General features: G+C 47.6%; 7 protein-coding genes and 1 non-coding gene across 8 annotated transcripts; 4 read left to right on the top strand and 4 right to left on the bottom strand.

Annotated features, from left to right (window-relative positions):
- Window positions 1–1,407: 1,407 nt before the first annotated feature.
- Window positions 1,408–3,607, bottom strand: TERG_02213 (extracellular metalloproteinase 1; the record flags this gene model as incomplete). Its single annotated transcript, XM_003237447.1, has 5 exons — window positions 1,408–1,594; window positions 1,688–2,102; window positions 2,158–2,708; window positions 2,773–3,164; window positions 3,245–3,607. The coding sequence occupies 5 exons, from the start codon at window positions 3,605–3,607 to the stop codon at window positions 1,408–1,410; spliced, it is 1,908 nt and encodes a 635-aa protein (XP_003237495.1).
- Window positions 3,608–4,586: 979 nt separating this feature from the next.
- Window positions 4,587–5,582, bottom strand: TERG_02212 (uncharacterized protein; the record flags this gene model as incomplete). The annotated part of the gene is made up of 1 exon (XM_003237446.1): window positions 4,587–5,582. One exon carries the CDS (start codon window positions 5,580–5,582, stop codon window positions 4,587–4,589), a length of 996 nt encoding a protein of 331 aa, XP_003237494.1.
- A 1,003-nt stretch (window positions 5,583–6,585) lies between these two features.
- On the bottom strand, window positions 6,586–6,912 carry TERG_11818 (uncharacterized protein; the record flags this gene model as incomplete). The annotated part of the gene is made up of 1 exon (XM_047750871.1): window positions 6,586–6,912. One exon carries the CDS (start codon window positions 6,910–6,912, stop codon window positions 6,586–6,588), a length of 327 nt encoding a protein of 108 aa, XP_047605606.1.
- Window positions 6,913–7,575: 663 nt separating this feature from the next.
- On the top strand, window positions 7,576–9,824 carry TERG_02211 (uncharacterized protein; the record flags this gene model as incomplete). The annotated part of the gene is made up of 3 exons (XM_047747878.1): window positions 7,576–8,013; window positions 8,085–8,424; window positions 8,502–9,824. The coding sequence occupies 3 exons, from the start codon at window positions 7,576–7,578 to the stop codon at window positions 9,413–9,415; spliced, it is 1,692 nt and encodes a 563-aa protein (XP_047603846.1). The 3' UTR covers window positions 9,416–9,824.
- A 704-nt stretch (window positions 9,825–10,528) lies between these two features.
- TERG_10006 lies at window positions 10,529–10,644 on the bottom strand. Its single transcript, XR_007130573.1, has one exon. It is a non-coding gene; the product is annotated as a 5S ribosomal RNA (ribosomal RNA).
- Window positions 10,645–10,955: 311 nt separating this feature from the next.
- TERG_02210 (uncharacterized protein) lies at window positions 10,956–11,489 on the top strand (the record flags this gene model as incomplete). The annotated part of the gene is made up of 3 exons (XM_003237444.1): window positions 10,956–11,087; window positions 11,160–11,356; window positions 11,411–11,489. 3 exons carry the CDS (start codon window positions 10,956–10,958, stop codon window positions 11,487–11,489), a joined length of 408 nt encoding a protein of 135 aa, XP_003237492.1.
- Window positions 11,490–12,016: 527 nt separating this feature from the next.
- On the top strand, window positions 12,017–13,318 carry TERG_02209 (uncharacterized protein; the record flags this gene model as incomplete). The annotated part of the gene is made up of 1 exon (XM_003237443.2): window positions 12,017–13,318. One exon carries the CDS (start codon window positions 12,017–12,019, stop codon window positions 13,316–13,318), a length of 1,302 nt encoding a protein of 433 aa, XP_003237491.2.
- Window positions 13,319–14,853: 1,535 nt separating this feature from the next.
- TERG_02208 (uncharacterized protein) lies at window positions 14,854–15,954 on the top strand (the record flags this gene model as incomplete). The annotated part of the gene is made up of 2 exons (XM_003237442.1): window positions 14,854–14,986; window positions 15,041–15,954. The coding sequence occupies 2 exons, from the start codon at window positions 14,854–14,856 to the stop codon at window positions 15,952–15,954; spliced, it is 1,047 nt and encodes a 348-aa protein (XP_003237490.1).
- Window positions 15,955–16,272: the final 318 nt, after the last annotated feature.

Raw genomic sequence — 16,272 nt, 5'->3', positions numbered from 1 at the left:
CCCAGACGGCCTGCCCACCATGCAGATCCCATCCCTGGCCTTTGCTCGCATTTCTTCCCCGGAGTTTTCTTCTTTGCTTCTTCTTTGCTTCTTCCTGGGATCCGCAGTTGACATCGAGATGTTTGCTGACTAAGCACGCTGATCCGATTTGTTCCTGCATAGCAAAAGAATCCAATTCGACGGCGACGTCGACGGACAGAAAAGGCGACGGAAAAGGGTGAGGATGAAGAAGATGATAGGCCTCGAGGCGATGAGGTGAGTGATATGCGGGACAGGTACCCGTCTCTAAGTCGAAGTTTGTGCTAACTTGGTGAAAAGTGTGAGAGACTCAGCTGTTTGCCTCCCATGAGCCACGCCATGCTGGATGTCGATGCCATAGTCCAAGGGCGTAGATGGCATATTGTCAAGGATATAACCGACCAGAGCCCATGTCAACGGTGCCGAGATTGACATTGCGGGGAAATTCAACAAGGGCGCGCTGTGGTCGTGGTCGGCTTGCATATTCACCTATCTGGTCGATTTATGATGGATGTCCCGTCTGATGGAGAATGGTAACCTTGAGGTCTAAGCCATGCTACCTCATGAACTTCACCTCGTCTTGATGACGAAGAGCTTTACCGTAGGATCACCTCGGCTATTGGCATCCTTCGACTTTGAACTTGTCTCTGGGGCAGCGTACTCGACGTCAACCACCGCATGCCTCCATCCCAGTGACCTGCCCAGCCGCTAACAGTCCAGTGATTGGTGAGCAAAGGATTTAAACGAAAGGCCTCCACAGCAGAACAGGGCCATCCAAGGATATTCTATGTTTGTGTGGTATGCGTTGTTAACTATGAAATGCAGGCATGGCAGTCCAGGCCCTCCAGACTCAAGCAACTAACTGGGGATGATGTTGACATGGAAAAATTCTTCACTTCTCATGACCTTTTTGTTCTTGCATCGTATCGAGGGTTCAGGGGAGCCATGCTAATCCTCTGCAAATGAACTTTCGTCTGGGAATTTCTATGCTAACTTAGTTATATAGAAGTGGCCTTTGTCGTGACCACGTCAAGACTGCATCAAATATCAAATCGATAATAATAAATAAACCCGCCCCCTCCTCATTTTAGAGCCGGGAGTTAGGGTGCCTTGAAGTTGGCAATTTCATGTCAGTTTCCACCAATGGACACTATTTACGGCCGGAGTTAACCCTTATTCCGGCTGTGCCGTTCCGTCTCTACGCTGCCAAGGGCGACTAGGTGTCGAAATGTGAAATGATAATAACAGTGATATTAATAGAGAAAATATGAAGACGTAAAATTCATTCCATATGTATGTACCTTGGAAAATACTATGTACATTTGAAGTTCAAAGTGGCTTGTCAAAACCTGTCGGAACACCCGCTTCCCCCCTTTCTTACACATTCATCTACTTACACTCGTTTGGAACCTGGGTGCTGCCAGTGCGGTTCTTTGGATCGAACTTAGCACCGACACCGAGACCACGCTTAGCGAATCCCTTCCAGATCTCACACTTGTTGGCACCCTTGGTGAGGTTCATGTCGGCATCGAGGATGGCATCACGGGCCTGGACGAAGTTGGGGTTGCAGGGTTGGCTAAAATTAAGCCGTTAGTTACCTTGAAACAGGACATGGAGCGAACCAGGGGGGAAAACTTTGAAGAGACGGGGGCAATTCTCAAACACTCACATAGCCATGCCGTCCATGACAATCTTCATTGCAAGATACTTGCCGTCGTTTGGAACGCCGTTCTCGAAGATGGGGACTGGGCCATCATTCTTGCCGTGCTTGTCAATGAGGTTCCAGAGGACTTCGTAGAGCATGGTGCACCAGACGGTACCGATGGCGTGGACCTCGTTGAGTTTGTTGTTGGAGGTGTAAACGAGAGGGTTGACGTTCATGTCGGTGGAGTATGGGTACATGCGGACACCCTTGGGGCTGTTGTTCACCCATCCTCCCTTAACGTAGTTGGTCTTGCGGGTATCATTGGGCTTTAGACGGACAGCAGTGGCGTAGAAGTCACCCCATCCTTCTCCCATACCACCGGACTCAAGGGCGTTCAAGCATCGAGAGTTGGCAGGGCCACCGCAGAGACGGTTGGAGACTGTAAGCAGAGTTAGCCTGGGAAAAAAATATCTAGATGCACTCGATATACTTACGACCGTGGGTGTATTCGTGGATGATGGTTCCAGCCTCGAAGGAAGCATCACGAGGTGGGTTGGCGCGGGTCCAGATGTAGGCACGCATACGGCCGGGCTGGCCATCAGGGGGAGTAGCAAAGTTGGCGTTGTTGGTGCCAGAACCGTCCTGGGCGTTCAAGATAACAAAGTCATTGCCCTTACCGCCCTGACCACGGTTGTTGACCTGGAAGTTTCCGGCCTTTTCGTTGAAACCGAGCATGTAGTACAAGTCATGGCAGATATTAGAGGTGTAGAAGAGCTCGGTAACAGAGGCATCAATGTAGGTCTTGGGTGGGTTCATGTCTGGTGAGTAGGGGTACTCGAACTTCAAGTTCTTTGGGCTTGGTCTGTAGTTGTTCTCATAGTCATTGCCTCCGTCTGGGTTGTACTGGGCGATAGCGTTGTTGCCCCTGGTGGCAGTGTAGTTGTTATGTCCATCGGAAAGCCATGTCAAGGGGGAAGTCTTCAAGTTCCATGGGTTGGTGATGATTTCACGCTTGCCCTCAGTTGGGTCAGCAAGGCCCCATTTGCTGGGTAGATGTTAGCTTTTTCCCGATATATATGAAGGCAGAGTGAGAATAAGGATATACACACTAGACCTGGAAGGTAGCGTGAGCAACGTAGTCGACTACGTTGTGAACCTTGGAGGATTCCTTTGCATCCATATAGGAGAGGAGCCAGTTGTCACCAATATCGGTTTCAACTCTCCAGGTCAGAGCCAAAGAGCCATCTTCCTTGGCCATATAGCAAAGCTTAGCGGTGGGGTCAGAGAGAGCACCAGAGGTACCCTTGAACATGACCTTGTGCTCGCTCATGTCCTCAACGTGGGCTCCATCAGCCTTGATTGGAAGATTGAGAGCCTTGCGGACACCGTGAAGTGCCTGCATTGGGTCAATGAAGTCTCGCTTGACCATTGGGTTGGAAGAGGGAGCTGGGCCGGTGTAGAAAGAGTTTCCGTGGGAGAGGACTTTGCCATCTTTGCCAACCTAGTATGAACACAGGGTAAGATTCAGACCATAACGAAGGTATGATTTGCATGATTTTGGAAGATTGGTTAATATCTTACGTTGACGTTGAAGTCAGAGTTGTCAATATCAATGCCGTGCATGGTCTGGCGGAAACGGACATGGCCAATACCAGAGTCACCAACGTAGTGGTCATCGACGAGACGGAACTCCATGTTTGGCATGGTCTGCTTAACCAGCTCAGTGGCAACCTCAAGATAGGTGCCTTGACGGAAAGAAGCAATGCTGGGCAGCTTCTTCATCTCATCGTGGCTGGTGTAGCTGGATCTGTGGGCAATACGGAACTCGTTCAGGTCGACAGCTCCAGCTCGGCCAGCGAGACTGGTGCTCGTCGAGGGCTGGGGGTGTGCGAGCACATGAAGAGGCAGGCTGAGAAGCCCGGCGGCAAGCAAAAGGCCGTGCATGTTGGTCAAAGGAGTATATATATAAAGAGGAGCTGTGAGCTTGAGAATCTGCTCTTCCAGAATTCACACTCCTTGGGTATCATCCCAACCTCTTTCCTGGGAAGGGGATCAGCTGGAGTTTATATATGTTGATCTCCCTTGATCGTCTCCCATGCTTTGATCATCACCACGCCCCAGAAAGTTGCATGGTATCCCGAGGCAGATTGAGGGTTTGAAGGGACCTGAAGTATGCTCCTGAAGGGAAGGCTCCCAATCCCGTTGCATAGCCTGAGTCTGGGGCAGCGCGCCGCATGTTTCCGGCCGACCGCGTCCCATGTCGGCTTCAAGCACCATAGTTCATGCAGATCCTTCCACGGAGAGACGAGGTTTAAGGATCAGGACGAGGATTGTGAGTCCAAGGGGTCGTATTTCGGGACATGAAGCCGGTGATAGCCACGGCAAGGGTCTGTATCATAGTGTGGTTGTTCTCCACTCCAAAATCGTGGGGTTAGCATTCCGCTGCAAATGAATAAATAGTTAACATAATATATAGCTAGAGAGCTGCATTTTGATGGACTTTGTGGAGGATTCAATATGGGGAGAGACGTTGGTGAGCCTGTTCCCCGGACAAGGGGTCGTCCAGCGGGTAAACAACATCTATATATTTCGGCATATATCTTCATGCAACATTCACTGACAACTCACCAGCGTAATTTTACAGGGTTGAGACCAGTGGCTGACACGGTGTGGCTAAGGAATATACTTGATATCATATTCTTGATTTGGTATCTCCATAAGTACAGACCCCCTGATGTGCTTGGATGTGAAAAGGAAAACAAGCCTATTCGGACCTCTATTTACGGAGTACTATAAATATATTGTCAGCTGATTCGGCCTGTCTTCTCAAGAACCGGGGTCACTATGCATCCAGGCAATTGACAGTAGTATGCTCCGGAGTATGTATATTATTCACTCACATGGAGATAGTCAGGAAGAGCTTCTACAAATAGGGTTGAAGAACTTCCTGAGTATGATTCCACACCCTCTCCAGAGCCGAGTCCCGTAGTATTTTCATATTCTTTGCATTCGGGGTGCAATCACACTTGTAGTTGACAAGAAACAGGCCGTTTTCCTCCTTTTCCAGCGAGTTTATGCCTGGCTTTCCATCCCACGGAACTCCACGACCGCCAAAAACTGCGCTGGTACACTGGAACAAGTGTCTCTGCCCGGACTCTTCGTCACTGAAGCTGAATACTCCGAGAAGGGTCTCCAGGAAAAGCCTGATGACCCAACCCATGATTGAGTTGGGATCCCACCCTCTCCTCACATTCCCCGTATTGACCCATCCGGGCCAGGAGTGGATGAAGGTAACGTTGGGGTTGGCTTGAGCGAGCTTCTCCCAGCCCATGCTGTTCATTGTCCCGTACTGCATCTGGGCCTTGATGCTGCCAAAGTTGCCAGGCTTCTTGAGGTCGAGGTCATCCAGGTCGATGCTCGTCTTCTCCAGGCCCCCGGCCATGACGCTGATGACCCGGGGAGCCTCGGCCTTGTCTAGCAGAGGGAGGAGATGGAGAGCAAATAGTATGCGGGAGTAGTACTCCAGGCTCTGGGAGGTTTCTATGCCCTCTGCCGTCTCCTTGCGTCCAGCAAAGGGAGCGTATCCCGCCGTAAGGAATAGTAGATCAACGCGGGTCTCCTGGCTCTTGATAGCATCGCATACTCGCTTGGTCTCTGCTAGTAGAGAGATCTCGCCTTCGGTCCAGACGATCTCAGCCCTGGGGTTGATGGCCTGCAGCTCTTGGATGAAGGTCTTCATCCGCTCCTCAGAGCTCTTGCGGCCGACTAGGTAGATCCGCATGCTGGCCCCGGTGCCCACCAGGGCCTTGACCGTGTATTGTCCGATGCCTGAGGTGCCTCCCGCGAAGACAGCGATTTGCGGTGCCGTCGACTCGCTGATGCGCGCGTTGGACGCCTGAACCTCTTTGTACGAAACCATCGTCAGTGTCTTGATATTAGTTTGTTGCTATCCTGACAATTCCGCCTCTTCCGACAGAGGCCTTCGGCATCAACATCAGTGTTCCAGCATCTTTATGCCCGTCCGTGTCCAAGGCAGCAATCGCTGTACGTCACTAGATAACTCGTTAATTGGTTACTTCGTTACTCAGCCAGCCTGGCTCACCAGCCACAGATCCTCCACCAAACAGAGTTGATGCGAGTTGGCGCCTGCAAGCATCACCCTGACAGAGGGCCAGGAACCCTCGCACTGAGGGAAGAGGAAGCAAAAGAGTGAAGGCAGAAGCGAGACGCTGGGCTGTCGATCTCATGCGTCCCCTCGACTCGAGCTGAGATGTTGTTGGTTGGTGTCCGTTGGCTGCTGGAGCCGCAAGGATGGCCAACAGGCCAAGCGCGGCCCTTGAAGCTGAAACGCCCTCGAACACGCCCGAGAAGACGAACTGAAGACAGGAAACACTTGGCTGAGACCGCTGTGGGTGGTAGGCTCATCTCGAGAGTCTGAGATGGCTCCGCGTGTTGGTACCGAGACAGTGTCATGCCAGGCCTGCATACCAGACACACGAATGCCTGCAAGTTGATATCTCGACTTTATATCACTGGACAATTATACCGAAAGCAAGTCTTATTCTAATTAAAGACGTGCCGATCGAAACAAGCCCGGGAGCCTCTTTCACAGGCCGAGAAGAGCTGCCATCCCGAGAAGATGGGATATACTTATCGAGGACAGGGTTGGTGATCAGCCCGTCATCTCCCTGGCTTCATCTCAGCCGACACAAGGCTATAAATGAGCAGTCTTATCGGCTTCACGTTAGCTACGGAGTACCTATGCTATTATTATGGGAGACATCTCTGTATTATCAGTATTTCAAGCCGTGAAGGCCAGGATATGGCGGCACGGCCGATAATCCTTCTTCAAGACCTCCGAGGGGTAATCCATACCAGCGCCAACTGCAACACTTTTGGACTCCCTTCAACGAGCAGAATAATTAGGCAGAGTTGTCCAAGGACAACGCCACGATTTCATTGTTGTCTATCCATCCATGTCCACGATTGAGACGAAAATCCGAGAAAGGACAGAAACCTGGGAATAACCGCGGTCGTGACGTCAATACTTGAATGCTTCCCATATTGTGTCCTAATATAGACTGAAAAAGACAGACTGAAGTCTGAGGAAAAGAAATATGCCCGGATCGAGATGTCCAACAGACGAAATAACATGACAAACTGATTCCTTGATATCGTACGAGGCCATCGTGCAAACAACAGCAGAGGCTCGGGGAAGTGTCCTGACTAGGCCATCTCCCGTCCTGCATGATTTAGTTTCTCTTCCAGTCCCAGGCAGACAGCTCTTGAATGCATATGCATCCTCAATCTTTCAACTTTATCTCTCGATGGACAATGTATTGCCACTACTATTGACAGGGAGTGTGTCTTAGCTCTCTTGACAGATGCGGAGATGCTCGTTAGATATGCCTTGGCTGGGAGTCAAATCTTTCGTCCCATGGGGTAACCGAGATACTCCTATTCCATGATTGCTCATAGCATATCAGTAGAGACGGCAGCATCTCTGTTCATATAGTAACAAAGAGATTCTACATGTTGACCCAGGACTCTGTATATGAACTCTTAAAAGCTTTTGGTAACTAACGAGATAAACCGTACTAAGCAATGGTCTTTGCTTGCACGGAGTACTTTATCCAGGACACTGGCGTGCTTCTTAGCATTGCTTGTTTTTACTATGACTATAACTTGGCTTAGGCACCATATTACAGCTCCATATACACAAGCCGAAGACAGCGGAAGCTTGATGGTTATTTAGAGAAAAGCCCAGGCAAACAATTGCTGTAAGACAACATTCAGTCGCATCAAGCTAGCCAGCCATTGGACAGAATGAACCTCCAGAAAACAACCAACATGGACCTTATCAAATACTTCCAGTTTGAATGCAGTTACTTACCCATCAACCACAGTTTATCATGGATATTTTTCGTCGGAGAACTACCTTGGTCATCCATGATCTGCTGGTTGCGACCCGGCTCGGACAAAAACAGCTCTTTTCGACCCTTCCTTGTCGTACAAATTTTCACTCACGTCCTCAAACAGCTGTTGGCAATAAAGAATATCTCAACCAGGACTTTCTGTTTGAATATACCGCTGGGCGTTGGCTTTGGGGTGAAGAAGAACAGTTAGCAGCTCACTATGTGAAATTCGATGTTACAGCTCTTTGCCAGGTGGCAGCGGACGCCGTTGGTTCCCGCTCATGTACAAATATCACGAAGTTGCCAGAGGGGAACTTCAATAAGGCACTCCTACTTACCATGGATGATGGAAAAGAAGTAATTGCAAAGATACCAAATCCCAATGCTGGGCATCCGCACTTCGTGACGTCCAGTGAGGTGGCAACAATGGAATTTGTGAGTACCCATCCGATTTAACACTCGTCCCTTAATCCAGAGTCAAGACTAATTTGTTATGTCTACTGTAGGTCAGAAATAGATTACATATACCCGCACCAAAAGTATACTTGTGGTGTTCAGATGCTAGCAAAAGCAAAGTGGGTGCGGAATATATTATTATGGAGAAAGCTGGAGGAATTCCACTTTCGAAAATCTGGGATGATATAGATGTCATGCGGAAGTCGAAAATTGTGGAAAATATTGTGTTGTTTGAAAAGTCTCTTGCGTTGAACCCGTTTCCTGCGTACGGCAGCTTGTACTATGCCGATGGCGATACTACAGAAGGCTTTACAGAAAGTGGCTTCACTGTTGGCCCTACCAATAACCGAAAATACTTTGATGACGGAAGACGCTCATTAAACCTAGATCGTGGGCCGTGTAAGTTCTTGAACATGCTGGATATATCGCATTTTCTCTTTGCTAACTCTAGGCAAGGTTCTCGATAGAAGATTACATTGCTGCCAATGTAAAGAGGGAACGTGTATCAATCACTTCCCTAGGCGCCTCCCCAAGGCTCCAGGGGATTTTCAATGGCCCTGGTTTCTATCATCCATCAAAAACTGCAAAGCTCCGTGCATTGGATCTATATTTGTCTATATCAAAATACATTCTTCCCAAAAACAAAGAGACCCATAAAGGTGTCCTATGGCATCCCGATCTCCACACAGACAATATCTTCGTTGACCCGCAAGATCCAACCAAGATAACATGCTTGATTGACTGGCAAGCAGCTCATATTGCGCCCCTCTTCCTACAGGCTCGTCGGCCAGCATTCCTAGATTTCGATGGCCCTATCCCAGAAAGGCTTAAGTTCCCTTCCTTGCCAGAAAACTTCGACAATCTGCAACCTGAAGAGAAACTTAATACGAAGAAGCTCAGGGATGAGCAAGCATTATATGTCCTCTATGAAATTGAGTTGCTGCGGCAATGCCGAGCCGCAGGGTCAGCATTACATGGTCGTGATACGTTGGTGAGTCGGCTGACAGGTCTTGCTGGATCACTTTTTACCGATGGAGAGCCTGTAGTACTTGGCTACCTGATGCAAGCCGTTGACAGATGGGGCGAAATAGCGGGACGGGATGCCACTGGAGATCCAGTTATCCCCTGTTCTATTACTTTCACAGATGCGGAGAGGACTAAGCAACAGATAGATCAAGAGAAATGGAAAAAAGGTGTCGAATTGATGGATGAAGTCGTTCAATCTTTGGGCGCATATAGTGGCTGGGATGGATTTGTGAGCCATGACGACTACCAGGCTAGGAAGCAGCAATTTATTGCCTCGCAAGACGCTTTCTTGCAGCGTATGGCTGGATCAGACGAAGGCTCCGCGATGCAAGCAATATCCCCCTTGAGGAGATGATATCTATTGGCGATGCGATATTCCCAGGGGGTAATGATTGTCCAGCTAAGGAGATTGGTCTAAAGACTGTCTGTGTTCGGGACCCGGATGGAACGCTGGCTGCGATTACTGCGATCATTGCATGTCTGTCGTAAGATACTACATGAAGTAAATATCACAGGGAAAAATCAAGATTAAGAGGGAACACCCTCGAATACTTCAGCTGGAATAGATACCTGATAAAGATTAATCAAGCATCACTGCGGACTTCATCAACGCTTCCTTTACGGAGTAATTAGCTAGTGAATAGGTAGTTAACTCTCTATTTTCCTCTGGTGCGTCGCTTCCTGCATCAATTGACCGCAAAACTACCTGCTAGGTAGTTAGAGAATTATGTAGCTATTATAATAATTATATAGATCCATGCAGCGTTTCTTCCGTATAACCTTAAATAGGTACTTCAACATTTACTTCACAAACCCATTGACATTTTGCTTCCTAGTTTTTATAGAATAATATCCCCGGAAGGATATTGAAGTCTCTCTAGGCCAAGCTAGTCAATGAGAATCTCTTCATATAAAAGACTTTAGAGGACCGTTGGTGCTTTAATTTTTCTCTAAATTAAGTGCGCCATCTTCATAGTATCAATATATAAATCAATTGCCCGTGCCCCATCGAGGCACAACATCTTGCTTCATTACTATTATGAATACTTCGTATAGCTATAGCAGTACTTTAGGAATTAATCTCTTATAGTATTGAAAGGTATCCTCCATTGTAGTGTCTAATGCGGCTAATGGTGTGATGGGGCGCAGACAAGGGGGCCCAAGATGCCCTGATAATGAGATCAATACTCTCCACCATATGCCTGATGGTGATATATCACACACAGTCTATTTTGCATTGGTTGTAGGTGCAATAGAGCGATTTTCCTTCTATGCTGTTGCTATACCATTGCGTACGTTTTTCTTTTCTTCTTACAAACCTACAGAAAAAGTATATAAATACATCCTGATAAGAGATGCACAGATTCACGAGAATACAGCTGCAGTGTCGGGTGAATTCGGGTGACATCAGGTACATTCAAGTACATTCAGGGGGTGAGTTGAAAAAAAAAAAAAGGCCAAAAAAATATACATACAAAAGTCGGGATTCGCTGGTGGTCACCCACCCAACTACTAACCGACCGGCAAGTGGCTTAAGTACAGCTGAGCGGACGGGAAGCTCTGTTTTCCACTTCCTGTGGTCGTATGTACTTGACGCATAGACGAGAGGATTGATATGGGGTTGGGGGAATATGGATATCAACGACGGCCACCCGAAGGTCCGATGGGAGTAACGAATATCGATTAGTTGTGGCTGGGTTATACCCAAGGCTGGGATACGACGAGTGAGATCCTTTAAAATAAACAAGGACAGGGATCTCCTCTAGTCGCATTAATAATTGAAGAGAGTGATACCCCGCGTATCGAAACTGCTTGGATAGGCGTTCGTCGACTCCAGGCAGCAGCTTCATACTCTTCGATTGAAACTATCACACAGCTTGATATACACAGAGAAAATGGCAGGCCCTACACGACGCGGCACCTGCATGTGCCAGGGTATCGTCTACGAGGTGAACGATAAACCTGAGCAGACGGTCGCTTGCTACTGTAAGCACTGCAAGCTGAATGGGGGAAGTGCCTTTCAGATCGTGAGTCTTTAGAAGAGAGTGATTGGTATATGTTGGCATGCTTTTCCAAGTACACTTACACACCGTCAACAGACAGCTTGCTACAATAAGGAGCAAGTGAAAGTACTCTCCGGGGAAGACCTCATTGGCACCTGGACGCTCAAAGATACGATTAGCGGCAACGATAAGCACAAGCGTTTCTGTACTCGTTGCGGATGCACTCTTTGGACTGTCCCGATGATATTCAATGGGGAGAAATTCATGGTCAGAACATCGTTATTAGAGAACGGGTAGGTGTATAGATATTCCCCTAGAGGTTATCCGATTCCTAACAGGTTCTTAAGGCTTGAGGACCTTAAGCCCGAATCAGAACTCTTTGCCACTGAAAAGCCTTCATACCTTGAGTCCATTAAAGCACTCTAGGTTCCAAGTTGCTTTTATCCAGAAGGTGCTTTATTACAGCATGGCTTTTCAGATAATGAACGTTTCATTGTGATGGACTTTGCCAATCACCGGAGCGGAGGGGTATAACTGTCTTCTTTTGCGACACATAACTTAAAGTTATCCTGTTTTGGATTGAAAAAGAGGCCCCAACTGAAGGAATCGACTACTGGGCCCTTCAGCAGTCCCTGTTTGCCACAATAGGATCTTTAGCATATAGCTATTTAGGTAATTGATGCCTATGATACGTGTTAGCAGAGCCGTTCTGAAGAATTCCCCCCCGTGGTCAATATGACCAGTTAACTAACTAGTTTAAAGAGACTGCTTCCAACTGATATACTCCTGGTTTTATCAAATTATCGAACAAGGGGATAGTGCTGTTTCTGTCGATAATAATACTCTGGCTAAGGTCTCTGTTGTGTGCGGTTGAAGGAGAAACGAGACGTTCAGTCGCCAGACGCGCGTGTGACGTCACTGTGAGGACCTCCGTAGTTAAACAACATCTCGAGATGCTGTCCACAACGCCGCATTTACGCACACTGTTACGCACGTCTATACTCACAGCTCGATACAGCTCCATCATGCCTGCGAAGAAGCGCAAAGAGTCCGAGGCGTTCTCCTCCGAAGGATCACGACAACACGGCGCGTCATCTCAACTCACATCGCGTTCACTGCCTGACCTAAGACAACCACATCCCAACGCACAGCAGACCGAAGACTTTGGTATAGTCTTACGCGACTTTTATCCTCCGGAAATAAGCAATGCGCGCTGCCATGCCTATAATGAAGGAGTATTGGAGCGTCCTATTGAAGCACTGCAGCGGGCATATAAAGAGACAGCAGAGCAATGCCAGGATATCCAACCAGGCAAAGCCGTTGTGCATTGGTTTAAACAAGACCTCCGCCTTCAAGATAATCGCTCGCTACACAGAGCCTACAGTTTCGCTCGCTATCACAATATACCTCTTATCTGTTTATATATTTTTTCGCCAGAAGATTTGACTGCCCATTTATGCAGTCCCCCTCGAGTTGACCTTATCTTGCGGACACTGGTCACTCTGAAATCGGAATTGTCTAGGAAGGATATTCCATTATACATGGAATCAATCGAAAGAAGAAAGGGAATTCCCAGCCGTATAGTTGAGCTGTGTAAGACTTGGGGCGCAAACCATCTTTTTGCTAATATAGAGTACGAAGTGGATGAGCTCCGGCGTGAAGCAAAGCTCACTCGTCTCTGTGCTACGCAAGGCATTAGATTTGACACCGAGGACGATACCTGTGTCGTGGCTCCTGGAGAATTGACTACACAGCAAGGCAAACAATATGCTGTATATAGCCCCTGGTATCGGTCTTGGGTGGCTTACCTCAAGCAGCATCCGGAAAACTTAGAGCTTGTTGACGCACCAGCTGTAAATGCAGGTAATGCACGGAAACATTTTAAGAACTTATTTGACAGTGCTGTTCCGATAGCTCCAAATCAAATGAAGTTATCCGAAGCAGAACAAGAACGATTTAAGAAAATGTATCCTGAAGGCGAGCAAGAAGCAGCACGAAGGCTCCGAGAATTCTTATCGAAAAAGGGAAAACAGTATCACGCCAAACGGGACTTTATGTCTAGCCAGTTTACCTCTGTTCTGAGCCCCTATTTTAGTTGTGGAGCTTTGAGTGCTCGAACTGCAGTTCGTATGGCCAGAGATGCTAATGGTAACGAGCTGGCCGGGAAAAGTCCAGGTTACTCTACGTGGATTAGCGAAGTGGCCTGGCGAGACTTTTACAAACACGTGTTAACTCATTGGCCCTATATATGGTAAGTAACCTTTCATCGAAACTACGAAACTATGTGGCCTCGTAATAACAGATGTTTCCTCTAGTATGAATAAATGCTTCAAGCCGGAATTTACAGATTTAGAATGGGAATACGACTCAACCCAGTTCGATGCATGGTGTGAGGGGAAAACAGGATTCCCCATCGTTGATGCCGCGATGCGACAACTCAAGCACTGTGCTTGGATGCACAACCGCACGCGCATGATAGTTTCCTCGTTCCTCTCCAAGGACTTACTTATTGACTGGCGATGCGGAGAGCAGTTCTTCATGCTCCATCTGATTGATGGGGATTTTGCATCAAATCACGGTGGCTGGGGGTTTGGATCAAGTACAGGAGTAGATCCTCAGCCGTATTTCCGCATATTCAACCCCTTGCGTCAAAGTGAAAGGTTCGATCCAGACGGTGACTATATCCGGTATTGGGTACCTGAGCTGCGAGACGTCGAGGGTTCCGCTATTCATGATCCTTACGGACGAGGTGCTGGGGGAATTGCAGAGAAGAACGGATACCCGAAACCGATTGTGAACCATACGGAGAGCAGGGAAAGGGCGCTGGAGAAATACAAGAAAGCCGCTCATGGTTCTTAGAGGATTCACATGATATAAATAAACTTTCAACTTACTCCGGTCCGACCCGAAAGTCTCCGCATTTAAGGTTTAAGTCTTGGCACAGCCTCAGCATTATGCTTTAATTTATGAAGATCATCATGGCTTAGTCGAGCTGATACATCCAGCACAAAACAGCGTCATGTTTACTCAGAACGGCGGTAAATGAGTGACTTATGGAGGCAAGGGTTTTATAACGCGGCCCGGGTTAACGTTATCCAAAAAATTTTGCCATTTTTATACTCAGCATTTGCGTCACTCATCAAAGTAATGCATCTGGACACGGGATATTATTCCCCACAAGGGCTGCACTTCGGCGAATAATAAGCTACGTTGATCAGGACAGTACCTGCACCAGCATTATACACAGCTTACTTCATTTTAGTTGAAATATTACTTATTTTATTAAGCGCGAAAGGATTTGTTCCCCATTGCGACCTTCACTAACTACTCATGTACTCCGTCAAAAATACTACGAATCAATGACTGGTCATGGACTTATTGCCTCGTTTCGGAGTATGCGCCAAAATTTTTGGTTCTTCCATATTGGCTACCATTGAATTGTTATACAGAGTCACCTGGGGCCTCTAACAATACGAATTAAAGCCTAGCCGGAGTTCGAACACACGCAAGAAGAGGAGTCTCAATTAAGATTTAATCTATTATGCGTGGCCGATATCTGCTACCTCATTCGGTTGCAGTTAAATTTTGAAAGCAATGTCTTGCTTACTACAGCACTGATGCCGGTCATTAATTGACATGCTTATGTCAAATCTGAGGAGATAGATCATGAGAGCTGTCCAATGGATTCGCTCTATAAAGAGAAGGTCCTCGAGGCACTTTGGACCAAGAATATCAGACTCGCAAACAATCCCATTGTTGTTATCTAGTACCAGCTATCTGGATTGCCACCATGCGTTTCACTCCCTCAAACTTACTGTCTTTACTGGCAGTGGGAGCCATCCTCCAGCCTGTCGTTGTTCCTAGGGCAATTACTACTGGACTTATCAATGGAAGAGATGAATCCGGCTTGACCAAGTGTGATGGTATGTACTTCCTAGCTCTTACCATTACACTTCTAATCCTCTAGCTAATTATAGTTACTCTCGGTTGTGTGGATAAGACCATCCAGGTCCCCGATTTAGAAGATCATGCGGTTATCCCAGCCCTTCAAAAGAGAAAGGGAAGAAGGCCTGGGAGTAATAATAAGCCCAACAGGAATGGTCATGGAAAACCTAGCAAGCCAGCTACCAGTCCTACCACAAGCCCAAAACCAAGCCCAACAACAAAACCATCTTCTGTATCGACTACCCAGCCAGCAAAGACTTCCCCGACAACCTCAAAAGAGGAACCAACTACTAGCTCCAAGGTACACTCATCGACCAGCTCAAAAGTTGTCTCTAATACCCGAACAACCTCATCTGTAACCTCTTCTCGATTAACTTCACCATCAACGTCCAGGGTAGCGTCAACTACCAAGCCAGTCACAAGCTCAACAACAACTTTGGGCTCGCAGACATCTGCGCACCCGATTTCTAGTGCCAATTCCTCAACCAAATCAGGGGAAAACTCTGCTCTAAATTCGGAGGAACAATCAGCCACCCCCTCGAAGACGCCGTTTATAACAAACTCAACTTCCACGACAAAGCCTACCTCTGAGGCCGAGTTAACCACAACCTCCGAAGAAGCACACACCACAGCAAAGTCGGGCAATACCGTTGCTCCCACATCGTCTGAGAAAGGGTCGGCCACCTGGTCTGAATCTGCTACGACCGATTTGTCTTATACCCCTGTACCCACGCAGTCAGACGTATCTAGCAGCTCAGATGAATACTCAGCCACAGAATCAGTTTCAACGCCCGTATCTTCATCTGCATCTGCACCCACCACCACGCTAGACAAATATACGGTTAAAAAAGAGTCCTCGACACCCATACCTACAGAAACACAATCACGTACCAGTTCGGAGGCAGACCCAACCACAGCTTCGGCCCAAGAGCCAACAAACAACTGAGCCGAGCCTAAGTCATGGCAGGAATAATAACAAGAACACTAGCATACTGAGTTGGGAAGAGTATATGGAAGACGATGCAAAGGTAATCAAACGCTTAGAGGACTCGATTCAAATCAAGAAAACAGATGTACGTGCAATTGACATCGAACGTCGTTACGAAGTGAAACATGGAGAGGCAGTGATAGGTGGCGTGGTTGAGAACAAACCAAATGTTAAGTGGGACTTTTGGAAATTGACGAGACTAGGCGAGAATGCACGATATGCTCGTACTATTGTGAAGTTGCAAAACCTTGAGAAGCAAGGAAAAGCCAAGGAAGA

The sequence above is a fragment of the Trichophyton rubrum genome, assembly GCF_000151425.1.
Source record: "Trichophyton rubrum CBS 118892 genomic scaffold supercont2.2, whole genome shotgun sequence".
Classification (NCBI taxonomy): domain Eukaryota; kingdom Fungi; phylum Ascomycota; class Eurotiomycetes; order Onygenales; family Arthrodermataceae; genus Trichophyton; species Trichophyton rubrum.
Note: the sequence above shows the minus strand (reverse complement) of the source record. Positions and strands in the feature narration are given on the sequence as shown.